Source organism: Amblyomma maculatum, chromosome 6 (genome assembly GCF_055883805.1).
Source record: "Amblyomma maculatum isolate TAMU_Amacu chromosome 6, ASM5588380v1, whole genome shotgun sequence".
NCBI classification, from domain to species: domain Eukaryota; kingdom Metazoa; phylum Arthropoda; class Arachnida; order Ixodida; family Ixodidae; genus Amblyomma; species Amblyomma maculatum.
Window position 1 is genome coordinate 70630445 of NC_139349.1, and position 25331 is coordinate 70655775.

The following is a 25331-nucleotide window of genomic DNA, read 5'->3' on the forward strand; positions in this document are numbered from 1 at the left end:
GGGGCGAGCATATAGTCTGCGCTCGCTCAGCGTCAGTACAACGTTCCATGAACTGTCAGCCGCACGAATTCAGCACCACATTCACAGAATTTACGAGTATGGGGCGAGTTTCCTCGCATAGCGATTACGTATTCTACGGTTTTCTGCGTCGCCGCACCCCAACTATGCACGAGGCTTGGCAACCGCGTGCCGAGAAATGAAGTGCGCAGTGCATGGGAAATTACGCCTTTCAGAGTTAGGCGTAGGGTTGAGGGGCTGCTTTTGTTTGCTTTGACTCAGAAAGGGCATCGCTGTAAGCCCTTGATGGGATTAGAGATATTCGAAGAAATAAGAGAAACCAAGTGCAACAAAATTAGCAACAGGCTATCCTCGGGTGCTAATCAGGAAATGATCCTACAGCAATTTTCGCAACACTACTGAAAGGTGGAGTTCGCTGAGCAAGGTATGACAATGAGATTTTGGGCAAGTCGGTACCGATCCATAACTTCGGGGATAGCGTAAAACTAAAACGACGCGAGACACAACGCACCAGCTATATATACTTCCGACTGAAAGAAATCCAAAAGACCATGGCTAGCAAGACCCGAGCGGAACTACAAGCTCATTCACCAAAACTATAAGAGAAAGAAAATTAGGAAAGGTAAGAAGAAACCCAAAAGACTACAGGAGGAGGAGGAGGAGGAAACAACTTTATTTAACGCATTACATTAAGCGTTAAGAATGTCCTGGGCCGGGGTTGGTTGGTTGGTTGGTTGGTTCATAGGAAGGGAAAGGCGCAGTATCTGTCACACTTGCTCTGTGGACACCTGAACCGCGCCGTAAGGGAAGGGATGAAGGTGGGATTGAAAGTGGATAGAGAGAAAGGGGGCCGTAGTGGAGGGCTACGGAGTAATTTCGACCACCTGGGGATCTTTAACGGCCAACTGATCTTGCAGCTGGTCAGAGGCTAACCAAGCCCGCCACGTTGGGGGAGGAGGGTGTGGAAAGTGAAGAAATTGGAGCGAACGAAAACCTAGAGGAGCAACAAGCGCACGCGCTAGTTATTCAGTTTGGTTCCCGTTCGCCACACTCTGCAGGGTTTCTTTGAGTTGGCACTTGCGGTGTGTGTTCTATTCTTTGTTCATCGTCATCGTGTTGTGCTCTTCCTGAAGTTGTGAAGCAAGGTACGACACGTGGTACATATATAGTGAATGAGAGGTTTCCGCGTGTAGTCTGTACATACAATATATAATTTGATGACGGTGCCTATAAAGGTTATTAAGCAAGTTCTCTTGTTTTTCAATACTAATCCGAAAATCAGTGGCCTTCCTCGGCACAGCCTAATCGACTTACAGTGTGGCAGTACAAGAATTCTTGACCGGTATGTGAAAGACTGGCGTCTGTGATGTCAGTTGGGTGCTCCGTATGATCTTACTGCAAATGTTTGTCTTATATCAACTTAATTCATATAATAGCACCGAAAACGTGGAAGTCCTGATGGAGATCCCGCACCGCAGTAGAGATGGGGGATCAACATGACTTACTGGTCTGTAGAAAGCTAGAAGGTGTGTCCAGAAAGAACACAGTGCGCGTCCGCCGACAAGCCACTAAGCTGATGGAGACGTTGCCGCACTGTCTTAAATATCTAACCTTATGACTCCTTCCCCTTTCAGATCGAAGTGCACCCGAATATCACTTCTCAAACCTCCGGCCTTATGGCGAAGTGTGATCTGTGATGCGCCTCACGCGCAATGTGCGAACCACCAATATAGAGGTTCTTAGACAGTTTTCTGTTTTTCACCGTTGTGTTGTAAGCTGCCGGAGTGTGGTGAATAGATGCCGGGAACTGCTGAGATGTAGAAAGGATGTTCATGACGAAAAAGGGAGCAGGAGGCCGCTGCCACTCATAAGGTCTTCTGTTTAGAATAAAAAAAAAAGAAACTCGCTGCAATAAGTCTCTGGTGAACAGAATATTGCGTGACCTCGTTCCTAAAGTGCCGTCGACATCACCTATTCACAAGTATACATATATCTTCAATAAAAGTGATTCAAAGCCATGAACGCCTGTGAGGCTTTACTTTCCGGGCGCGCCTCGCATTCAGTGCATCCCATACGCGACTGCAAAGTTTGTTTTTCTAGGAGTGTCTGGTTGCAAATAAATAAAGACGAAATGCGCATAGATGATCAGATGCGATGACCTGAGTAAGTGTATTGCGCTTTTAGGATGGAGTTTTCCCCTACGATGCTTATTTCTTACTTTTCCCTTTTGTCGCACCCCAATGTCTGGAAGTTGCACCAATTACTTTCATTTTACGGTGGATGGTTTTATGGCTTCCTAATGACGTTTATGCTTTTACATTTATTGCATTATACGTAATCACTGACTGCGAGAAAACATTTGACTGAGACGAAACCTCAACAGTCATGCAGGCATTGCGAAATCAGGGTGCAATGAACCATCCCATTGGAACAAAGAAATCCATCGAGCATCCAGTGGATATCCGTGGGTATTTGCCATTTTGAGAGAGGACATCATCATCATCATCATCATCATCATCATCATCATATTATGATCACGCGTCGCGTACGAGAAAGAAGAACTGAACGGAGCGGGCCCTCAGCTTTCGAAGCCCTTGGCAGGAAGAAAACCCGACGCTCCTGGATCCAGTCCATGCAAAACCGACGCCAGGTGGTTTTCCCCTTCCATCTTCGCGCAGGCCTAGTTGCTGGGCGCTCAAGGCAGCCAGGCACTTGAAGTCATCCCCCGCCCCTGCTTGGGTGAGAGACAGCATGCATGGAATCCAACGCTCGTTCTGAATAACCTGATCGTACGCCTCACCGATCATGTCTTTTTAAGTACATAAATGCCCTAGTTATACGCAAGAATGCCATCTTAGTCTGATGTAATATAGCCGTCTTATCCCGAGACCGCACTCAGAAGTAACCGTCCAGAGCTCAAGAGATTGATGAGGTCGCATTGCTGTTCTTCAGGTGAATCTTGAAGCCTTTGCCGTACTGTTGCCACCAGCATCAGCACGAGAAGAAGTGACTCGAGGTGAGGACGGCGTTCTCACGCTGTTTCGAGAGCGCCGCCGCCGTTAGGAGGTTGCAATGCCTACCCCTGCAAAAAGCGACACTTCAGCCGAACGTCCACGAGCATCGGCCGAAGAGCGGACTCAAACCGCAGGTACGGACCGTCCCATAAAAGTGCCCCCCTTGCGCTAGCATGTTCTATGACACACTTTCTTGTATACCGAAGAAAATAGTTAGTGAACTTTCAGCGCCTGTAAGAAGCAGGTCGGAGAACTTTCGTCATCTGCATGCACGCGACAGAAAGGTCTGTATGATCGGAACTCTTTGAACTTCAAAGGTCGTTAGAATTGCAACAAAGTTGTTGCTTTATGCCGCACAAGGTGTTTTAGGAAAGACTAGGTAATTTTTAAACATACCAGTATCCAAATAGAAAAATATTTGCAGGAACGACCTCTATGCCGTGGTGGACGCAATACGCTTCCTCTAATTATCTCGCTGATTAACTAAAACCCACTAACCTCTTAATTATCGCAGTTTAGTTATTAGTCCCAATGGGGAGTTGAAGGAGTGAACAAAACGATGCTGTGTCAGTTTTTGAAACGAAGAAAAAACTTATTTTACTTATTAAAGACCTGCAGCGTGGGAAAATCCGATGCTTTTTCTCTACCAAAGCGAAAATGAGCACAAGAAACGTCCTAGAATCTTGGTATAGAAGCAAAGTCGGGTGACGACGTGACGCTGTGACAATGGCATGAAATTCAAACTGTCCGCTCTAGTGTGACGTATCAAGCCCTTTATTTCGCTCCGTTGCTCTTAGAGATAACGACCAGGCAGCTGACAATGATCGGCCTTTCCCTTGCACCGAACTGCGAGACAAACGAAGGTACTAAGCAAAAGTGGTATACAACAAGGAGCCGGTGACGGAGCTAGGATTTAAGAACTGCATTGCAACTCCGTCTAGCAGCAGATATTTGCTGCTAGGGACTCCGCCTATTGTCTGTGAGGAAAAAGGCACTAAGTCTGACGCCAGAGCGACTTCCATATAACTCCCTCTTTTCAGAGGCGATAAACGTTTTAAATTTTTTACCATCAATTTTATCGACATGAATGTGCCACTGTCCCTGACGCTGTCGCTGCCGCTAGATATGCTTCGATGCAATTTTAAGGGGTAGGAGCGGGCTTTAGCTTTTTTGAGCAGGCACACGAGCAGCAAAAGTCTTATTTTGGAGCTGCTTCGGTGCAGCAAGTGTGCGATTTAGGAGCATCTTTAGTGCACTTTATGGGCTATTTCGGAGCACTCTGCAGCACACTGACGGCGTTAAGTTCTATGTAATTTGGCTTCCAATGAAGCAGAGCAAATGTTGAACATAAAGTTGGAAGAACCGAATGGCAGCGAGAAAATGGCCGAGAACAGTTTTCATTACAGCAATTTTATTCGATGAACACCTTCATGACAGCTTTCTGCATTTGAGATTAAATAAGTGAAAACGACAGTCTTTCTCGGCATATAACATATATAAATGGTTCACAGGAAGGGAAAGGCGCAGTATATACTGCGCCTTTCCCTTCCTGTGTGACAAGTGTGACAGATATCTGTCACACTTGTAGCTGTGGACACCTGAACCGCGCCGTAAGGGGAAGAAGGTGGGAGTGAAAGTGGATAGAGAGAAAGGGGAGCCGTAGTGGAGAGCTACGGAGTAATTTGGATCACCTGGGGATTTTTAACGTGCGTTGACATCGCACAGCACACGGACGCCTCTTCGTTTCGCCCCCATCGAAACGCAGCCGCCGAGGCCGGGATGCGATCCCGCTTCCTTGGGCACAGTAGTCGAGCGCCGTAACCACAGCGCCACTCCGGCGGGGCCCCGCCGGGGTGGTGCAGTGGTAAGACGCCCGACTACTATGCCGGAGTACCCGAGTTCGAACCCGACCTCAGCGGCTGTGTTTCGATGGAGGAGAAACGAAGAGGCGTCCGTGTGCTGTGCGATGTCAGCGCACGTTAAAGATCCCCAGGTGGTCGAAATTACTCCGTAGCCCTCCACTACGGCTCCTCTTTCTCTCTTTCCACTTTCACTCTCACCTTCTTCTCTTCCGTTACGGTGCGGTTAAGGTGTCCACAGAAAACAAATGAGACAGTTACCGCGCCTTTCCCTTCCTATAAATCAATCAGCCGTGCTTCCCGTTTTTCCCTTCTCAATACCGGACAGTTTTCGCTCTCATTGCTTCGACAATTGGTTTTCTTGAGGAGCAACATCTATTACGGTTAACAGCGCTTATAAACACAAACGAAGCACAGAAACCAAGACGACGACGACACAGACGCCTAAGATAGGACAAGCTGTCCTATGAACGCTGTCAACCACAATTAATCGATCATCATCAACTAGCCCGACAGTTTGCCCTATTCGAGCTACATCCGCTGGGAGGTCTTATTCCGCCATTAGGTTGGCGACGCTGATATTTAGCATCGTGACGAGCTTCACAATCGGACGTCCTCGTCCATGATCCACGAGTGGTGATGCACAGGCTTGGAAACCTCTTTATACAAGTGATCACGCGACCGCATGGCGTTAGCGTACAGTCCTCTGCTAACACATTATCCAGCTGCCTGTCGTAAGAGACCACGCGACATAGACACAATGGCCAGCTTTAACCAAGCCATGCGAAGGTTCCGGCAAGGCTCAGGAGTAGCGTGCTCCACTCAGCACTCAAGAGCCCTTAATGTTTGGTTCCTATCACGTCCCCCACTTCAAACGGGCAACCCAAGTTATCACAGCCTCCCAGCTATGTGACATGTGGCATCGTTACGTCCCACAACCCACCATTTAATCTACCAGTTGCCATCTAACAGGTAACGCTGACAATTAAGGGTGAAATGTGAAATATAATGCGAAAGGTCAAGGTCAGGAGTCAATACGGATGTTAGCGTGATCTGACATTTGAGATTTGACTATGAGATTGGCTAAAGGTGTAATGCCTGGTGAGGCATGAAATTTAGCTTTTGCGTTAAGTAGAGCTATCTCTAAATTCGTACAATGCGTCGTGAACGGTCCGTGGCTCATGTTGTAGGAAATATGTTTTCCCACATCTACTGCATCTTAACTTCTTGTAGTCATTGTGAAGGCAGTGGCAGCAAGTCTGAGTGGAGCGAGCTCTTGTTACCATCTGCTTTCGCACACAGCCTCAGCACGTTCTTCTATGTACAGGCACCACTGGACCTGGCCACGAGCCTCCGCGGCATGGTGGCCGCCGGCCATCCGATGTGCTGCGCCAGCCACCTCACCGTAGTGCCGAAGAAGGCGTCGAACAGGCTCAACAACCACGTCACCATGGTGGCGGGCGAGAATCCAATCAGCTTCAGCAGCACTCCCACCACAGTGCACGAAGAGCGTCCGAGCATCATGGTGCCCGGCGAGAACCAGACAAAGCTGAACATTCCTCCCACTCCGGTGCCAGAAGGGTGACTGAACACCATGGTAGCCGGAGACATTCCGATCAGCATCCCTCCCAACATGATGCCCGAAGATTGCATGACCAACATGGTGGCCGGCCAGAATCCGATACGCTTCAGCAGCCTTTACACGGTGTTCGGCGAGTATCGCACGAAAACCAGCAGCAGGCCCGCCATCCGTCCGAAGGTCCGCGGAGGTATTCCCACTACAATGTACGGCGAGTGTCCAATGAAGCCCCTAATCAGCACCGGCCACGACGCACTCGCTCCTTGCCGACGATACTGGACTCATCTGCTCGTTCCGGCGTCGTAAACGGCTCGTACGCGCGCCTGAGCAGCATGACTCTTTTCATGCCAGCCGACCAAGTGGCTGCCAGCAGGATTTCGCTGATGCAAGCAGCCGCCATGGAACCGGAGCGCCGCATATCGGTAGCGCCTGCTGTAGCCGCAGCTGCTATGGCGGTCAAGACACCCATGGCTAGTCGTCGGTCATCACAGCGCAGTACCTTGGTATGCTTGCAAGTGTAGAGTCCGCGGCCTCGTTATATTGCACCGATAATATAAATGCTGCACTGCGGGCTACACGATAGATTTTCAAAAAGATACGAAGTACGAGCCTGCTCTAGCGGACACACTAAAGTTAGCTAGGATAAAGTATTCTGTAGAAGCGCCTAGAATTAGTATACAGTGCGTATGTCACCCGTTAATAATGATGATGTTATTAACGATGCGCCACTAATGGTGTGCACACTTCCAGACATTCTTAGAGTGAGTGGAGGTAGCTGTCCCGGTCTCAAAGGAGATGCCCTCGACTTGCCTGGCAAGCTCAGCCGGAAGTCAACTTACCTGTAGTGACAGAGGGGGTGGCCGCTTGGTGCCCAGCTTTCACCGGTTTAAGCCAGAGTAAGGGACAGAGTCCGAAGTAACAAACAAAAACGAACTTTATACACAGCAAGAGACGATGCAAAGGAATACAAACTAATACTTAAAATGCAAAGACAAGAGGTTCACAGAAACGCAATGATAAGCATGCAACCAAAGAGGATCTCGATAAGCACTAAGGCTTTAAAGCATTGTACAGTACACGAGAGAGTCAAACAAACAATCAAAAACAAAATTGTTCACCGTGCACTGTCGAGGACCATAAAGCTCCTCAAAAGTAACACCAACATGTGAAGATTTCCGCCCGCCTCCTCTCCGGCGCTTTCCTTCGGCGTTCGACCCTACCATTGGCCGAGCGCCGTCCCGTGTTTCCGCGCGCTTTTTTCTTGCTTGTTGTGTTCGCTGCCTCCTTTCCCCTGGTGCAAAACAATGCGCGCGCTGCGCATATCGTCGGGTGTTTTGAAATTGCTACGGCTCGCGCCTCTTTCACGCTGTTCATTTTTTTTTCTTTAGTTGCTTCGTAATGCCATGTTGCAGCGCTTTCGGGGGCACCACACGTGGGCACGATAGCAAACAGTTGTTTATAATACCGTCCGCGAATCGAGATGCGGCGCGGAGGAAGGTTTCCCGGTGCTGAATCGGCCAGGCGGACTTCAACTCAACGTTATGATCGCGGCTCTGCGAGTTAAGTGAGAAATTGCTCATCTCTAACCTAATATGCCGCCACACATTCTGTACGGATTCGTTCATTTTTTCGCCTTGCCAAGTGCCGCATGCCCGCGCGTCATATTTTTTTTTTACATTTTCGCTTTAGACATCAATTAAGTAGATAATAAAGTCCTTAGTTTTTAGCTACCCAGTCATGCTTTCTGAGGCATTAATTTTGTCGTGAATTTAAGCTAACTGCATGTTTTGAGTGTGTCGCCGCATTTAATGAAACAGTGACTGCTCTTAGGAGGCCGGATAAAGCCACATATTTCGTGCTTTGCTTTTGTTTGGTGTGATAATTCTCCATTTCGCAAGCCACGCATACAAGCGATGATAGATCTGCAGCTGAAGTCTAAACACATGAAAGACGACTGCTGCCACGCTTCTCAAGTTTACCGGCAGCTCACAAGTCAGTCAAAGCTGCGAAGAAACCATACATAAACTGTTGTGAAATTGTTCTCGCCTGCTGGCTAGTTACAATTTTTTTTTTAAGCATGCCGCTCAGTTTGGCCAGCGGGTGACGAACGACGGACACACGGAGGAGAATGCGAGTTGAACCGACGCCGAAATCGCGTACGTGTGGTGTAAGACACTGACAGCTGAAACTATTTTAGCGGAATATTCTTGTCGACGTTCTGCATTGATGTTTCAGCAACGAGCAATATTTTAACGTGAACACATTACGACAAATTCAAGGTGAAATTATCTGGTGAGATCCGGCGCCAGCGCCTTCACCGGCGCCAGCTTCGGAGAGAGTGCGCTAGCCGTGCACCGCGTAGGCGGAGCCACGGTCGAAACGCGAGAGGAGGAGCGGCGGCTTATTGAGGGGTTTTAGCGGATCGACGTCTGGAGAGTCACGATGTGGCCGCCATGTGGGGAAATGTCCTCGGACCTCTTCCACATGGTGGGGGCGTGCCCCTCCAACCCTGCCTTTGAACCTAACCCAAACCCCACACGGAAGGACTGGGAGGCGACCCTACTCGCTCGCACCGACCTGAAAGCCCAAAAGGCGTTGGTCAAACGAGCAATGGAGGCAGTAGAAGCCACTGGGGTCCCGTACTAGGGACTCTACCTAGTGTTTGTGAGGGGGAGGACACTAAGCCTGACCCCAGAGTAACCTGCATGTAACTATTTTTAATAAACGTCTTCACCACCCACCGCTTCTTCGCAGATCTGCGGGTTTGCCGAGCAGGGGGTTGACCCCGGGAGCCGAGAAGTAGTACTTGCGAACTCGCCGCAATACTAACTCAAACACTGGCTGGTTGTTTAAGCGACGCGACCTCAATAAATAGGGAGCGCCGCATCTGTCTGTCACGACGCGCCAAGGCCGGCGTGCACATACACATCGCTCTTTTGAGCGTCACGTCTTCCTCCCACTGTGCCGAGCCTCATCCAAGCACTACACAAACACCAGAAGCAAATACAACTCACAGATAAGGTAACGGATGTGGACAACCATCTCCTTCACCTTTGGAAAGCACGGCGCAGCCTCACTAAGAGATGGCACCGTCAGAAACATAACATGAAACTCCGCTTAAGGATTCGCGATCTCACCCAAAAGGCGGCTGAGTATGCTGCCCAGCTCACCGACTCTAACTGGGTGGATCGCTGTAACTCTGCTGCTAGACAAATGTCTAGTCGCAATACTTGGAGGCTATTCCGTAGCTTCATAGATCCCACTTAGACGCGCACAGAAACACAGAAACATCTTCAACGAGCAATTCATAATTTCAAGGGCAATACAGACCAACTTGCACAGACTCTACGGGATCAGTATCTGTGTCAAGTTCAAGACATCCGTGGACAGGAATATCTCTATGCAGGCAGAGATAATCCGGATATGGATCGTCCGTTCCAGCTCCATGATCTGCGGGCAGCTCTTGCTAAAATGAAATGGGGTACCGCTCCCGGCAGGGACAAGGTTACGGTCAAACTTTTGGCCAACCTTCCTGATCCGGCGTATAAGTCCCTGCTAAAATATATGAACGCAATCTGGAAAGAATGAACACCCCTCCCCCTATAATGGAAAACAGCGCTTGTCACCTTCATCCCTAAGCCGCGGGTAAGCCGATCAATACCGATCACCTCCGACCTATCTCCCTAACGTCTTGCGCAGCCAAGGTCATGGAAGCCATGGTTCGAGATCGCCTCTCTGAATATCTGGAGGCCCGCAATACTTTCGCAGACACGATTTTCGGATTCCGACCTCAGAAGTCAGCACAGGACATTCTGCTTCAACTCAGCCACGAGGTACTCACGCCTGTCGAGCACCCTCACAATGACAAGGTGGTTCTCGCCTTGGATTTGAAGGGTGCTTTCGACAACGTGAAACACAGTGTCATCCTCGCTCATCTCAGCGAGACACAATGCGGACACAACACGTTTAGTTACGTAAAACAGTTCTTAACGGACCGTGAAGCCTTTATCCGCATTGAGAACAAGGAGCACGGTCCTTATAGTATGGGTACGCGGAACGCCACAAGGCGCAGTGCTGTCCCCACTACTCTTCAATTTGGCAATGCTTCATCTCCCTGCCCAACTAAGTGAGGTTCAAGGTATACAGCATGCGCTATATGCCGACGACATCACCATTTGGGCTTCAGAGGGCAACATTGGTCAACTGGAAGACTGCCTGCAAACAGCGGCGGGCATAGTGAATCGCTATGCTACGTACTGCGGTCTCCTCAAAAATCAGAATTCGTGCATCTACGCCCCTCGCCGAGATGCAAGACACCAATACTTCTCTCTCTAGCTAGTGAACCCATAGGCGAAGCCACAGAGATTAGAGTCCTCGGACTCTTCATTCACCAAAATCGTCGCGCTGACACAACACTAGCCAAGCTTCGCAAGGTTGGCGACCAAGTGGGCCGCATGGTCCGCCGCGTCTCCAACAAGCGTGGGGGCCTCAGAAGCAGGGATGCGATGCGACTCGCCCATGCTTTTGTGACGAGTCGAATTCTTTATTCAACTCCATACCTGCACTTGCGCAAGGATGATGAAGACATCCTGGAGGTCACTCTCCGCAAGATGATCAAGAGGGCGAGATTTCTACCTCCAATGCGAGGATCCTTGCATTGGGGGTGGTGAACACCTATCTAGAGCTACGCGTGGCGCACCTTACTAATCAGTACACGCGTCTTGCCCAGACCGTGTCCGGTCGTCGCCTTTTGAATCGGGTACATATACAGCACAACCATCACATTGAGAAAAGGGTACGAGTGCCAGAGTTATGGAGAGGCGCCCTCCGTGTTCGACCCCTTCCTACCAAAATGGACAGAGAAGACCACAATGGACGGCGTCAGGCGCGGGCAAATGCCCTGCACCGCCATTATGGCTCTAAGCACAATGTTTTCTATGTGGATGTTGCGGGCCCGCACCATTCCAGGGGAGGATGGTACACGGCTGCTGTCGTTCACGAGGAAAGACAGGTGGATGGCCTCACTTTTAAGGCCCCTAGCGCAACCCACGCGGAGGAGGTAGCAATCGCCCTGGCTGCCTCCCACCCTCAAACGGCCGCCGCGAACGGGATTCGATCCCACATTCTTGGACACGAGAGCAGTTGTCCTCTGAGGTGAGATAAACGTGCGTGCCCGAAGCAGCCGCGCGGTATCCGTTGGAAGTATAAGTCCAGAATCGACGCTCATATGGCAACCCATGCTTCTCCTCACAGTTGCAGCACCCGCTGGTTCCCCTCTTCAATTTCCTGATGTGTACGATGTGCGTGCTGGTGGTGGTCGCCGTGCTCTTCTTGCTCCTGATGGCTTACCTGGACCGGATCAACGTGCACCCAACGAGTACGTGCACGAGCCACGCGTGTCGCGAGTACGCGCAGCTCCTGCTCGCCTCGCTCAACCACTCGGTGGACCCGTGCCACAGCTTCACGCACTTCGTGTGCGACGGCTGGCGGAAGCGACACGTGTTCAGCGTCCCCGAGAGGGCGTTCGGCGCTACCATCGAGCGAATAGTGCGCATCGTGGAGATCATCGATGTGCCCCGCTCGGGGCAGAGCATGCTCCAGAGGGCAGCGATGCTATTCAGGTAGGAAGAGAGAGGAATAACAGGCTGCGAAAAGCCAGCGATCCGCCGCCAAAGGCTACGTTTGACGACACTATGTGTGATCAATGCAAGGGTGCCTCTGAAAAAAAAAAAAAAAAAGAGAGAGAGAGAGAGATCCGCTCAAAAAGCAAGAACACGTTTTGTCGCTGCGGTGCTGTCATGGTCCGAACTTACTGGATGACGTGTATCAGAATAGGGGCAATCATGTGTTAACGAAAATTGTGTTGGTAGCCACATTCTGGAATATGTAACGTTGCACTGTTTGTGTTGTTAAGTGGTTATGGTTTGGGTTTGGTTTGTGGGGTTTAACGTCCCAAAGCAACTCAGGCTATGAGAGACGCCGTAGTGAAGGACTCCGGAAATTTCGACCACCTGGGGTTCTTTAACGTGCATTGACATCGCACAGCACACGGGCGCCTTGCTTTTCGCCTCCATCGAAAAGCGGCCGCCGAGGTTAATTGGTTATCATTGAACATTTGAAGTTGAAAGTTATCAAAGCTTCCAAGGATTAAAACCTCCCCGGGACTCCCCGGGATTGTGATCGCGACAGCCTATATATGTATGTATATAGATAAAAGTGTTTTGTAATAAAAATGAAAGCACTTTCTGTATCAAGCCTATTCAAGCATGGCCTTTTGTTTGCACGGATGATGGATTCGCGTTGCTGAAATTATCGCACCAGGGTTCTTTGCTACAGTAAGACTGGCAACTGGTCCTTTTAGCACCTAAAAGACGAAATACCGCTTTCATAAGCGTTCTCGCTGAAATATTTATTACGCGAAGAGCCGCGAAGGTACACGTTATGTCGCATTTTGTTCCAGGTAAACCACTCCGTGAATACAGCTCGAACAGTCCTTAAGCGAACAGAGGAATGTGTTACACGCAAACACCATAAAGGGATCTCTGCGCGCGTCCACGATGCCAATACTTACTATCATCAAAACTGAGCGCCGGAGCCCCCCCCCCCCCCCCTTCCCCGTGTTCCTACAGAGCTACCACCACTGACGCCAACAGTCACTGTCGATATTAGTACGCGGCGAAGAACTCAGGAGTGAGTTTTAATACACAGCATTTCAGAAGGAAAACATGAGCAAGCTAGATCCTATATTTGCAGCATATCTGGCCGGTGAAATACAATACAGAGCTTGAAAAGTCTGATATTCCAAAAGTTTTAACTCTTTCGGGTGCCATCCTCTGTACCCATCAAAAAGATATATTCGGCTAAATAGTATATATCCAGACCTTAAGAAGGACAACTTTGTAGTTGTATGACTGACAGTGCACGTTAAATATCCCCAGGTGTTCGAAATGACTCCGTAGCCCTCCACTACCCAGCACCTCTTTCTCTCTTTCCGCTTTCACTCCCACCTTCCTCCCTTCCCTTGCGGCGCGGTTCAGGTCAACGTTGGCTCAGGCGTTCACAGTGAAAAGTATGACAAAGACTGCGCATTTCCTTTCCTGTAAACTACTTTGATTAAGGTGAAAGCCTTTCTAGGCGCATGGTTGAAATCTCGCGTCGGCGAGATGTTTCCGTGAGACGTATCAGCGAGATTCCGTGAGTGACAGATACTGCAACTCTTTTCCTGTAAACTAATTGTAGTACGCCGGTGAACTTTGATGCTTTCAATGGAACGAACGCTGGTTGTGCCAACGCTCAGGCTTTCGCATTTCTTCACAGCAGTTTCTGCAGTGCTCTCGGAATTTTAACGCAATAGCGTTAAGGGCCCCCTGTCGCATAATAACCAGTGTCGGCGTTGTGGTTGTAGCGTAAAAATCAAGAGAAAGTAAATAAACAAACCGTTTAAGATCACTGTGGCACCCACATTGGGGGAACGCGTAAGCATCCTCTGTGGAAGAAAGAAAAGGGACCGAAGAAGTAGCTTCGGTTTGTGACGTCATAATATGACGTAACACCCCACGGAAGTTGGGTACCACGTGACTCCCCTTGGACATCGACATTACCCCTTGGCTATTTCGACGTCTGGTTGACTTATGGCTCTAATTAATTACTCCGCATGCACCAAATGTTTCTCCAGCGAGATTTTTTCATCCTCAATTTAGGGCAACCATTCGTTTTCTTATCGCTCGTTTCGTTCAAACGTAATCCTGTCGCTGGTGACACGACATACCCGACGTCTGATTGGCTTCATCGGCTATTTTTACCCAGCGAAATCTTTACATCCTCTATCTAGTGCAACCATTCTTTTCCTATCGCTTGTTTTATTCGAACGTAATCCTGGCGAAAAAGCTTTGACGCGACCTTGAAAACACACCAACTTAATGCTTACGCATTAATAGTTTTCGGGAACCCACGTAGTCGAACACTGCTCCTCCAAAGTGCGAGACGAGCACGCAACCACTCCGCCACGGAAGCACATTGCTTCTCTACGATTAAAGGTGGATGTAATGTATGCATTGCCTTACGCGTTTCAGCAAACGTTTAGGCGCATCATTAGAAACTAATTACTGAAGTAATAGTTAAGCGAGTAGCAAAGAACAGTTCAGCTTTGCTTACCTACTATTCGGCGCTCACTGGACATTCATTCAACGTACGGCGCTGCGGCAATAGATTGCGAGCCGCCGCCCGATTCAAAGCTTCATACATTCACCCATCGTCTTCAAAGCGTTGGGTTTTCAATGCTCTCGCGCTGAACACTTAAAGGCGAAGCTTAAGCGTCCTCTAATTTATTTAAAATTATGAATAAACCGCAGATTGAAAAGGCAGTGCTACAGAGACTATCGCTGCAACACTCACAGTTTGCGCTCCACCATAGGTCCAAGCCATGCTTAAACCCCCACATTTTTTCGCCATGTGTGCCATTGGGCCGTTAAACCCCTCCAGCAAAACTTCTCCCGAAACTAAATATTTGTTTTTCCGACCCCGCTTGAGATGTTCTAAAGAGATACTGTATAATGACTCCGGACCAATGCGGGGACATCGTGAAGAATGTGCTTTATGTCCTTGCATTTGAAATAAGCGCACGCATCGCAGGAGCTGCACCGCCTTGCTGAAAAGGCAGAGAGACGAGCTCGCCGATGTGAAAACCGCGTTACGCCATGCTGGAGTGTCGTGGCCCCACCATCCGCCCCCGGCCGAACGGCGGGACCTATTGCGCATGATGCTCCACTGCGACTACGCCCTGGGCTGGAGCGCTGTGTTCCGCGTCGACCCCGAGCAGCACGTCAACGAGACCAGGACGTACCTGCTCACTGACTCGGCCTTCAACTTCATCGTGCGCAAGCACAATGAACGCACATCGCAACCGGGGCGCCAACAGTACTTCACAGTGCTGCGGAACTCGTTTCGGGACACCAACAAAGGCAAAGTGGCAGGGGACGTCAACTTGGTCACCTTCGAGGTAAACCGCGTGAAAAAGAAGATACAGGTTATCTTAAGATATCTCTTAAGAGGTGAAGGTGGAAAGCCTACTCTTCCTCCTCTTATAATTTGCCTCGTTTCCTTGCCCCTTCTCTTTACCCATCAATGCGCAAGAATTAAGTGGCTATGTTGCAGGAGTTCGTCACTATTTTGTCGGCAGGATTGCGCCGAAGTAAGGGAAGACAGGAAAAGGGAAATGGTTATAGTCGATACAAGTGAGAAATTGTCATCAGGGAAAAATATGGTGCATGTAGAGTCATTAGTAAATTTAGAGGCAATTAAATCAATGAGACGTCAAAGTAGTCAAAAGGGGTATTATTGATGTTAAAGTGATTGCGTGGTACCTCATTCCGGCCACGTGAGCTATGAGGACGTCTGAATAGTGACGTAGTTATGTCGTCGTCAGATGTGACGTCAACGTGTGACGTCAAAAAAAAAAACGGAAATGGACGTGTTTGCACATGAAAGAGCCGAATAAATTAACGAGTGAAATTTACCAGGCAGTATGTAGGCGGTGTTAACGAAACTAAGTATAATTAAAGCATACATAAGGAAAAAAGTCGTCCAAAAATACATAGCCAGTATATAACATACAAAAGACGAGGTGATTATCGTCGATCCGGTTTATTATAATATATACATATATATAGAAGGTTCTTGGGAGTGCTGTAATATTATAATATTATAATGCACGGCCGCAGTCACACGGCACTTTTTTATATTTCTCGGGCTTCCGTCAAATGCGCGGCCGCGACATAGGACGTTGGTAGAAAAAACTGGATACGTTGTTCCGCCCCCTCTCCATAACTTTATAAAACTCACTTGGCCCCAAAGTGAATGATAAATATTTTTGCAAAATTGATCTTAACTAATTGAGCGAATTTTAGAAATACTATGATGAGCACATTGTGGAAAATTATAAGCAATTGGTTTCACCAGGCTTCACAGCAACAATTTTTTTAAATCCTTGGTCCAAGCTATGTGATATACCCTGTATATTACGCATATTACGCTCCTTGTGGAAGCGTCCTCGCACCCGTTAGTCTCCGACACACGTGCCTCTATCCCCTTATGGCGCTGTTGCAGGATTGGGTTATACAAATCTTGCAACATCCCATGCAGTGGCAGATTGCAAGACCGATGTTTCCACGTAACGTGTTAGGTGGTCAACTGCGACGACGACCCAGCGGTTGCTAGCCGAAGTGGTCGGAATCAGGCTTAGAGATCGATGCCGACACCGTCAAAAGGGCGGCTGGGCTATGCCCGCCTCAAAGATAGCTACTTCGTCTAGCAAATTGTAGGCCTTTTTTCGCGCAGGAGACGATGTCGTTGGAAAGCAGGATGCTCGAGCCGCTTCTGTCCAAAGTGTACACGAAGGCGTACCGGCCTTCCGCACTTCCGCCCCGAGTGGTGTACAGCACTGCGGCAAACCTGTCCGCGGGCCGCTGGAGGGCAGCGCTCGAGAACGAGGGCGTGGAGGTGCAGCAGCGTCTTACCTTCCACACATGGCACTTGCCGTTCTTCACCACTTTTGTCGATCTCTGGGAGCTCCACGGCGAGGAGGAAATGTACGCCTACGTATCTTGGTGTACTGTTCAGGTACGCCGCCAGTGTGATGTGCGACACGATCGATTCGGTCTGCTGGTCGGAGTAGCGATGAAATTACCTTTTCTTTTACAGCTGTTGTTTAGTAATTTAGCTGAAGCGAGTAATGTTCCTTATGCATGCCTAAGCCCCACAGACCAACGATTCGCCGCATAAGATAGAGGCGGTAAGGAGAGAGGAGGTTGCGCCTGCGCCGGGTGGCGTGGGTATCCCCGTGGACAAAAGTGGTATACTCCACGCGCTGCGAGAAAACTGCCCGCCAGATCTTTTCGACAGCGAAGCAGTTATTTCTAAGATATGCATAACGTACCTTCTTTGATATACTTGCCATCTTGTCCAAGCAATTTTGTGTGGCATTTTTTTCTATTCTGGAAAAATGCAATCGTTGCGGTTCGCGTGGAGCATACCAATGCGACTACGTGCCGGCGCAGGTTCGAACCCAGCTCGAGGTCATAAGTATGGTAAGATTTAGTGCACTATCACTTCAGCTTCTACGCTGCCGCTTAGTCGTCTGTGTGGCCCCTGTGTGACATTGAAATGAAATAAATATGGTATAGACATCATACCTGCCATAAGAGTAGAAGATAAAAGTTAAACGTTCCTGCTGATCGCACGTCCGTTTCCCGCGTTGTCGCCGCCAGCTTTTTAACGCGATGGCTTTAATGCTCCCGCTCTGGCGAAAAACCGGCGTCGTCACTTTCTCCGAACAATCAAGAGCATGATTCTAGCCGGCAGTATTTAATTGACAGGCGATATAATCGACTGATCGGCAGAAGCACTAGACGGAGGATGAGATCGCAATCGAAGTTGAGCAAAGTGAAAGTTTGGGCCAGTTGGTAAGATAGGAGGAAGCTTAGAGCGAATGAAACAAGGGAGAGACATAGGACGAGGGCTAACGAGCGCTATGTGTGTACAGTACAGTCGACTGTTAAAGGGAACATGAAATCGCGTTACTACTGCCGCGCTTTACAAAGAATTCCCGAGAGAGCCAGCGACAAACGATCGTGCAAGGTGCATGCGCAGTAATTAGCGCGGCCGACTGCTCTTCCGGACCATGCACTTGATGCCATCCATTCTTGTCAGTGGCTGGCGGCAGCGCTTTGCAAAGTGTTTAGGCTACGCGATCTCATGTTCCCTTTAACAGTAGACCGTACTGTACATACAGAGCAAACCGGTCGCTGCCTTAATGAACGTTTGAGGGAAAATGGTGTTTATTTTAAATCAGCCTTAACTAACAGCATGTCTAAGCACTGTCTAAAATGACAAAGTCGTCCACTTTTTCGGAGAAACTGATGATGTTAGCCACTGTAAAGGGTGGAAGGGATGCATAGCTGCGCATGCGTCTTTGTTTCTTCAAGATCCCGAGATCTCAAGGATCTCGGGATCTATACGGTTTCGTCAAATCGGGACTTTATGTCGGGTGGTCTTTAAGGTTATGAGGCTGTTTACGGCTGCATGCTAATGTGGAGAGGTAACGAACAGATGTAGTAGCAAAGTGCCTGTACGCGAACAAAAATACGTGAGAGGAGCCGTAACGCTGCCGTCTTACACCATTTAAAGCAGAGCCTATGTTTCCCCAAAAGGTAAACGGCAAAGCATCAAAGGTCCCGTTTTTTTTCAATCCTAGCATCCGATTTGCGAACGCAAAGCCGTACGTACACCTATGTCAGGTAGTATGTGGCAGGTAACATTTCATTGTACTGACTGGTCGTTAGATTGTGTGGCGTCACAAATTGGTATGCGCTGCAAGCTCTCGATTCGCCTTTGATATGGAAGGGTGAGATCGAAACCCACCCCTCCGATCAACCCTTGGATTCCGAATTACACACGCTGCCTTCTAGACTATGCAGTCGTTTCGTATACGGCTTGGTTATTTAGAGGGCCTTATATACAAGTCGAGTGGTATTTCACATATGACGCGGTATCTTACGGCTATGTGCTAATGAATATGTGTGGAATAAAGGCACAGATAAAACGATTAGCAATTAAGCGAGTACCTATCTATACGCGAAGTGCAGCCACCAAATGGGAGTTATTAACGCTGTCATGTCCTACCCTTAAAAGCGGAGCTCAAGTGTACCCAAAATTATTATAGAACTGTAGATACCTGGCCAATGTTAGCGTCAAGCTACACTGCCACGAACATCTATGTTCAGGGTCGTCCACTTCTAGCTATAACACGGTCACTGCTTTCAAAGCAACATTGCGCCCGACGTAGGCATATATCGATGCAAAGCGATGCGAGCACAGAAGGACCCGGGCGTGTTGCTTCACATGGCCTGCCACTAAGCTATATTGCTTGGCCGAGTCGGACGTAATGACGCTTTGAAAGCTGTGACCGTGTTCTAGCTAGAAGTGGACGTGGCTGTTCAACAGCCGCCAGTATGCAGCCTTATCACTGTGACTGCAGCAAACGGACCGATCTTGCGCTCTGTTAAGGCTCATGGAACGAGGTCTCGTGCGCGAGAGTTGGGCGCGAGATCTGTCATATTCCGCGAGATGTGTTCTTTAGCGTTCTTGCCATCTGCAATCCCGCACTTGAACGCGCGCCAAGGAACGCCACGCGACAGGAGCGATGGTGAACCATCTAAGCGCACACCTGTCAGAGAAAGTGTGACAGATACTGCGCCTTTCCTTTCCTGTAAACCAATTATAGTTGCATGTAGCACGGCAACGAATGCCGATAAAAGGCCAACGATGAGAAGCAAAGATAGGAGAGGAAAAGTGGCGCTAAGAGATCCTCTTTTTTTTTTTTTTTTTTTTTTTTTGTTCATGCTCGGTATCCAAAAACGCGCCGTTATCCCTTTCTTTGCCACGCGGGATGCGCCGAGATTAGTCTGGAATGATCACAGGCGAGCGAAACTCTTTCCGTATTGTGCTGGACTTTTCCGGCATCCCCAATTGGCTGGTTTATCTAGATGTATATGCGGCCTACATTAAATTGAGCACTGCCGAATGCAACGAGGATTCTTAGTTTGACGAACACGCTTGCTGTTATCGCCGTCGCCAAGTTGCCTAGTTGTTTTGCGGGTGCAAGTCATTCCAACAAACAGTTAATTCAAGCGCGACGCCAGTGTCTTCATTTGTGGCGACCAGGCTTGTCACCACTATATACGTGACAGTATCAACGGGCGCAACGTCACATGAGCAGTGTCGCACCTTTTACAGTTTAAATTGCGGAGATTCTCAAATGAACTTCCTTCAAGCACCAAGACTGACGAAACACGATCCTTTAGAGACTACAGCAGACAAACACCCGTCCGCAGGTAGCGGCGTTGTTCGCGAACGCCGACCTCATTGAAAACTTCTACGGCCACAAGCAGCGGGCGACGATTTTCCACGGCGCGTTCTGCCTAAGCCGTGCTTACATCGGCGCGGGCAAGCCGCTGCTGACCAGCTACGCCTCCGAGGTGCTGCCTCAATCTACACGGTCGGGCGCCGAGTCCCTCACGCTGGCGGTGCGTTCCGCCTTCCTGGGCCGCCTGTCCGCCTGGGCTGAATACAAGGAGCCCGTTGGCGTGTTTCGGTAACACTATGAAGATTCACCCTGCCATACCTCGCGACACAATATAGTGATGAGGGAAGGTCTTCTATAACTTCTTTGACCTAAATCTGCTCGGTCGATTCGAACTCGTGCACTTTGGAACAAACTTAAGAGATATCAGACTATTGGCAAGCCAAGGAAGTTCTCGCTAGCAGCTGGCATAATGATCACTGGCATATACGTATGAAAATAATAATGCAGTGTGGAGGAAATGGCGAGCTATATCGGAGTAAATTTTTCCCTCTTATATCACGTAATGCAGTACGATTTTAACTATAGCGAGTATGCTTGGAAGGTGTTCATGGTATTGCCACGTGGCATAGAACGCATCGAGATAGACAAGAGAGCCAGCGAAATACGAGGTGGTGGTGGTGGTGGCGTGAAAGTGAAAATTGGTCGACGATTACTGCATGCATATACCTGTAATATGAAAGTTCAGCGCAGCTCCCCAGGTATTTTAGTTTTCATAATGCTGAGGCAAAGAATTTGAGAGACATGTTTCTACATATGTGCAGTTGGAACATACTCCACAATGCCCCAATTGCTATCCTTCAACTGACGATCAACCCCTCCCAATTTCTTATAACACCTATCAGCGTTGCCATCGTGTTTCGACAACGTTGCCTCGATGGCACGTGGTCATATTGGCAGAAATATGGCAAGTTGGTAGAAATATATAGCTAACAACAGCGCAGAAACATGGACGACAGAGAGGATAGGAACACAAATAGCGCTCATTTCATAACTCCAGGGAGGTAAGTACGCATTTGCGAAATAAAATATGGGTAATCCAGAACAACACAAATTCAAACACCCCCACAAAAAATAAAATCAAAAACCTAGACAATATACCTAAAACCAAAGCAGGCATACACGGAACGGCGCAAACACTATCTGCACAACGGACAAGCATTGAGTTCACAACCTCGAGCGATTAGTCGACATAAGCCATCTTTAAGAAATATATTTCGTTCTATGACACTATCACAGACGGCCCACTGATGCAGGTATCACCATGATTCTGTGTGTAAAAAGCTACCATAAGTTCACGCGCCAACAATTATCTTTATGACTAAAAGAAATTTGTACTCTAAGAAATCAGGGTTACAACCACACGATGGACGATGCTCGGCAAGATCATAGGTGAAACAGAAGAGTCACTGTCACAAGAATTAGAATTCTCTTGAAGGCTATCGTTGATGTATCGTCCGGTCTGTCTAATATACACGTTACCGCAAAAAAGCGGCAACTTATACACAAACTTTGCACAAAAAGGAACATAGGACAATGCTCAACCTGACATACACCATATTTACCTTGCGAACTATCCCAGATTTTTTTTGCTGCTGTGCACAAATTATATGTTTAGCAGATGCATAAAGAGCAACCCTTACAACATATTCACCCGCTATAATCTTTAAAAGATGCGACAATTTGTGGACATATGGCACATCTGCTACCTAACTTGAATAACTAGGGATTATTCCGCTTCCTTTTATGCCCTTTTTATTATCCTATTAGCTTTCACACGCTCTAGTATAAGGGGGTGATGGTAACCGCTTTTTTTATTCTTGTCATTTGCTCCAACAATGATGTATTGCTCTTCTGCGCAAACATATATTTCACTGCGGATATTTTGCGCACTCCTTCTAACCTCTGCCTTTAAAGACATGATGATGCCGCGCTAATGACTCCCATCTGCGGCTGCCCTTTCCGATTTACGTTCCTGTCCGTATAGTTTGCAACTCACTCAATTTGTGACCTTATTATACCACTCGTCATCTCAAATATACACCGTATGCTATCATAAGGTACTAAGTTTATGTTGAAGATTGTCCGACATATATAGAGCCTCGCTTTAACCAAGCCGTCCTAACATCCCAGCTTCACGTCTGACTCGGGATCAGTGGATGCCGAGTTTAAGGAACATGAAAAGACCGCGAATTGAAAAGGCGGTGTTACAGAGACTTTTGCAGCAACACTCACAGCTTGTTGTGGCTGTAAAAAGAAGGAAAAGAGGCACTGGCAGTTAATTTTGGCGTGTTAAAGTTCCATCAGTTTGTGCGGGGAAGGCCATTTGAAATTATCACCGACCACAAGCCATTATTGGGACTGTTTGGTCATGAGAACCGAATTCCACTTCAAAGTTCACCAAGAGTGTTGCGTTGGGCCCTGACGCTGAGTGGATATAACTACCGGTTGTGCTTCAGACCAGGGGCGAGCTTGGAAAATGCTGATGCTTTTGAATCGTCTGCCACTCGCTAAGGCGCCACCAGGATTCCGATGTCACCATCCCATTTGACAGCTGCTAAGTTGGCAGAGGGTGCCGAGTTGGCAGCTGGACGCCGGACTAGCAGTCTAATTCCCAAACGGCATAAATTATCGGCCCAATGTTGGTACTATGTGCATTGCACTGGTCATATAGTTAGGCCGGGCATTTCCGTCACAGTACCAATATTGGGCCGATGATTTGTGCTGCTTTGGAAACCGCCTCAATTGCCTGCAATGTATGTGATTTGGCTACTCCCGCTGGCAGAGGCATGATCATGGGTTTTCCCTTCACCTTCGGGAAACATCCGACCACTCCTGAAGATATCTCTGGTTGCGCGCAGACGCAGGTTGGGGATTCGAAAACGCAACCATGTACACAAAACTCAGGGTAAAGGCATCAACAGCTTACAATGACACTTACATTGTCAACGTAATGTAATTAGGCCTCTCTGTGAATGCTTTTCGTACCGCAGTGGAGCGTCAAAGTCGTGCCATAAAATCTAAAATCCTTTATTTTCTGGACTGGTATACTCAAATACTGTGCGGGATTTCTAAACCATAGGCTTTCACGCGAAACAGGTACGATGCAAAGATCTCGAATTGCTGTAAACTTAAAACGATCATGTGTTTTAGAACTGCGATTCACATTTTCTTTCGTGCAGAATGTGGGACTCAAACTGGATGGCGTTCAGTATCTTCGAGCCGAATCCCAAGACCATGTTCGACGTCATCGTGGGCGAAATGGGCGATTCGTTCCTGCGGAACTGGCGCAATGCATGGCTGTCGCGTACTGGCTTCCGCAACATCGACATCACGGTGGCCACCATGGCCATCGAGACCCTAGCTTTCAGCGCAGATGTAGAGTACCGCAAGGACTTCATCCTGCTGCCCTACGCCTTTTGTTTTCCGCACTACGACGCGGACGCCATTCTGGCCATCAACTACGGAGGCTTCGGATCGAAGGTCACTTTAGCATATTTCGCAGCAGCTTTTCTTTAAATATTGGTGTCGACAAACTGTACAAAACTGCGGCGCAAATTCTGACGTGATCATTTGTAGACATAGGCAGGCTTACAGAAAAAAATACAAGGCGTTGTGTTGCGGTTCAACTGTTAGCTGATCCACAGAAGTTAAGTAGAAGCATGCTCAATTACTATGAGCAAAATAGAAGCTCGACCTTAAGCGGTATGTTTAGACCGTCGTTAATTGATTCAAAGGTGTGTGCATGAGCAATTAAGGATTAAATGTCAGGATATAGGCCCCAGAAGGTGTCACTCAACTGATATGAAATCTTAGGCCATCCTTCATGCTATTGGGCACAACAGCAAGGAGCGATGCGTGGACACCTCTAAACGCAGCGCTGATACGAGTATTTTGCCTGTTTCGAGCCCCCATCGAATTTCACGCCACATTAAATTCATGGCAACTAGCCTAATTACCTGTCCTCGCGAGGTACCTCGGTTATACTTTATTCGGTGATCGCCGGCCAAGCACCATTGGCTCAAACCAAAAATATGCTATCGCTCGTTCACAGGTTCGGCTTTGTAACACTTGTCAAGGTGGGACGCAATTTTAAGAACGTCCGAATTACAAATAAACCTCTGTTCGTTTGTTTGCGCCAACAGGTGGCTCTCGCAGCGGGAGAGAGATTCTACAGCGCGTATCGGCGCGCGGGCGCCGGCGGCTCTTCATTCAACGAGTTCCAGTTGTGCTTGACGAACGATTCGTTCGGCTCCGACTGGGGCGACGAGGCCTCCTTGTTTGCAGAGGTGGTCTCGCTGGGCGCTTTAGTCGACGCGTACCGCAACGCCAGCGACAACCGGCGTCTGACCCTCCTGGAGCGCCTGACGGGCGAGCAGCTGCTGTTCATCGCGAGCTGCTACACAAAATGCACTGGCAGCTACTATCCCGTCAGCGAATCGGTGTGCGACGCAGTGCTACAGCATGTGCCAGAGTTCGCCGAGGCCTTCAGCTGTGCGTCGGGCACGCCTATGAACCCGCAACGCCGATGCCAGCTGTTCTGAGCGGCACGTGACGAAGTGCTGGGACATGGTGGTCTTGTCTGCGGCCGCAGGTCGCGTCTTGATTTTGCTAACAAATTATATTGTCAAATATGCGAAATTTCGCTTTTTGAACATATCGAACTTAATTAGCGAAAGAACATTGCGAAATACATTTTGCTTGAACTGCACACATTGTAGAGTATATTCCCAAACGCTGCGAGTGATAAGCTTGCACGTAACCACGTGCGTAGATTTTTTGAGGGCTTCTCTCCAAAAAGGACACGATGTTAACGTTTTTTTTTTTTTTTTTTTTTTTTTGTAGTGCTACACATATGTCCGTATATATTTTCCTTTCAGTGTAGAGGTCCACGCCGAAATTTAACGACAGTATAGCGGTGACCACACGAATCAAACTGTGTT

General features: G+C 48.5%; 1 protein-coding gene across 1 annotated transcript; it reads left to right on the forward strand.

The window, feature by feature from the left end:
* Window positions 1-5985: 5985 nt before the first annotated feature.
* On the forward strand, window positions 5986-25126 carry LOC146185995 (membrane metallo-endopeptidase-like 1). The gene is made up of 8 exons (XM_084607964.1): window positions 5986-5992; window positions 6219-6973; window positions 11724-12091; window positions 15102-15468; window positions 16806-17087; window positions 20360-20619; window positions 23571-23871; window positions 24534-25126. Exons 1-8 carry the CDS (start codon window positions 5986-5988, stop codon window positions 24930-24932), a joined length of 2739 nt encoding a protein of 912 aa, XP_084464090.1. The 3' UTR covers window positions 24933-25126.
* Window positions 25127-25331: the final 205 nt, after the last annotated feature.